General features: G+C 35.2%; 1 protein-coding gene across 1 annotated transcript; it reads left to right on the plus strand.

The window, feature by feature from the left end:
• Nucleotides 1–3: 3 nt before the first annotated feature.
• LOC106107710 (rho GTPase-activating protein gacJ-like) lies at nucleotides 4–933 on the plus strand (the record flags this gene model as incomplete). Its single annotated transcript, XM_013288696.1, has 2 exons — nucleotides 4–779; nucleotides 891–933. Coding segments are annotated over 2 exons (819 nt in total), but the record flags the coding sequence as incomplete, so codon positions are not given.
• Between the last annotated feature and the right edge of the window lie 4 nt (nucleotides 934–937).

A 937-nucleotide genomic window follows, 5' to 3' on the forward strand; every position in this document is an offset into this window, starting at 1 on the left:
TATAAACCTAAACTGACGTTTAAAGATAAACGAACAAGTACTACTACGACCACCACTACAACTACTACAACTACCACTACTACTCCTATTCCTTTGCCTACATTAAAAATTCCCATTATAAATGGAACTCAAGGGAGATCTTCTGGAATAAATACTAAAAATAAAGTCATAATACTTGATGATAAATCTTTACTGCCCAAAGAATATCGACCAAAGGAAACCAAGCCCAATGATGATTTATTGAATAAGCTTAAGAAAGATGATATTAGTAAATTCCTACTACCAGGGTACAAACCTCCGGTTTCAGAAACGACACAACCTAAACAACTAGAAATATTAGACAAAATCCAGAAAGTAGATATATCTGCTTTCTTGCCTAAAGGTTTTAATTTAAATAAAACAACTACAGCGTCTTCCACTGAAATGCCTAAACCGAGCATTAAAATCCCTGCTAATGCTGTTCCTGTAGATATATCTGCACTTTTGCCATCCAATTATAAGCTAAATAAAACTGAAAGTGTTAAAAGTGAGGACTTGTTAAGTAAAATTAAAATTGCTGACATATCTAACTTGTTACCACCCGGATTTAATCCGAATGTCACTGAAGAGTCCACTCAACCAAGTACAAGCAGTACCAGTACAAAACCAACTGGTGGAATAAAGCTAGTTTTCCCTTCAAGGCCGGGTGGAAAATCTGGAAGAAAAACAACACCAAAATCAACTTTAGAAATGGGACCAAGTCCAGTTACACCAAAGATTCAAAAGGGTTGGCCCACTAGGTAATTATGCAATCTTTAACTTATTTTCAAAATCATATTTGCTTATGTGGAAGACTATTATTTGCATGCGCCATTATCTTTATTAATTACAATGATAAATATTACTTTCAGGGCTTCTACCGAATTTACTGGCTGGCCATCACCGTCTACCACACCAT

Source organism: Papilio polytes, unplaced genomic scaffold (genome assembly GCF_000836215.1).
Source record: "Papilio polytes unplaced genomic scaffold, Ppol_1.0 DF821941.1, whole genome shotgun sequence".
Taxonomy (NCBI): Eukaryota; Metazoa; Arthropoda; class Insecta; order Lepidoptera; family Papilionidae; genus Papilio; species Papilio polytes.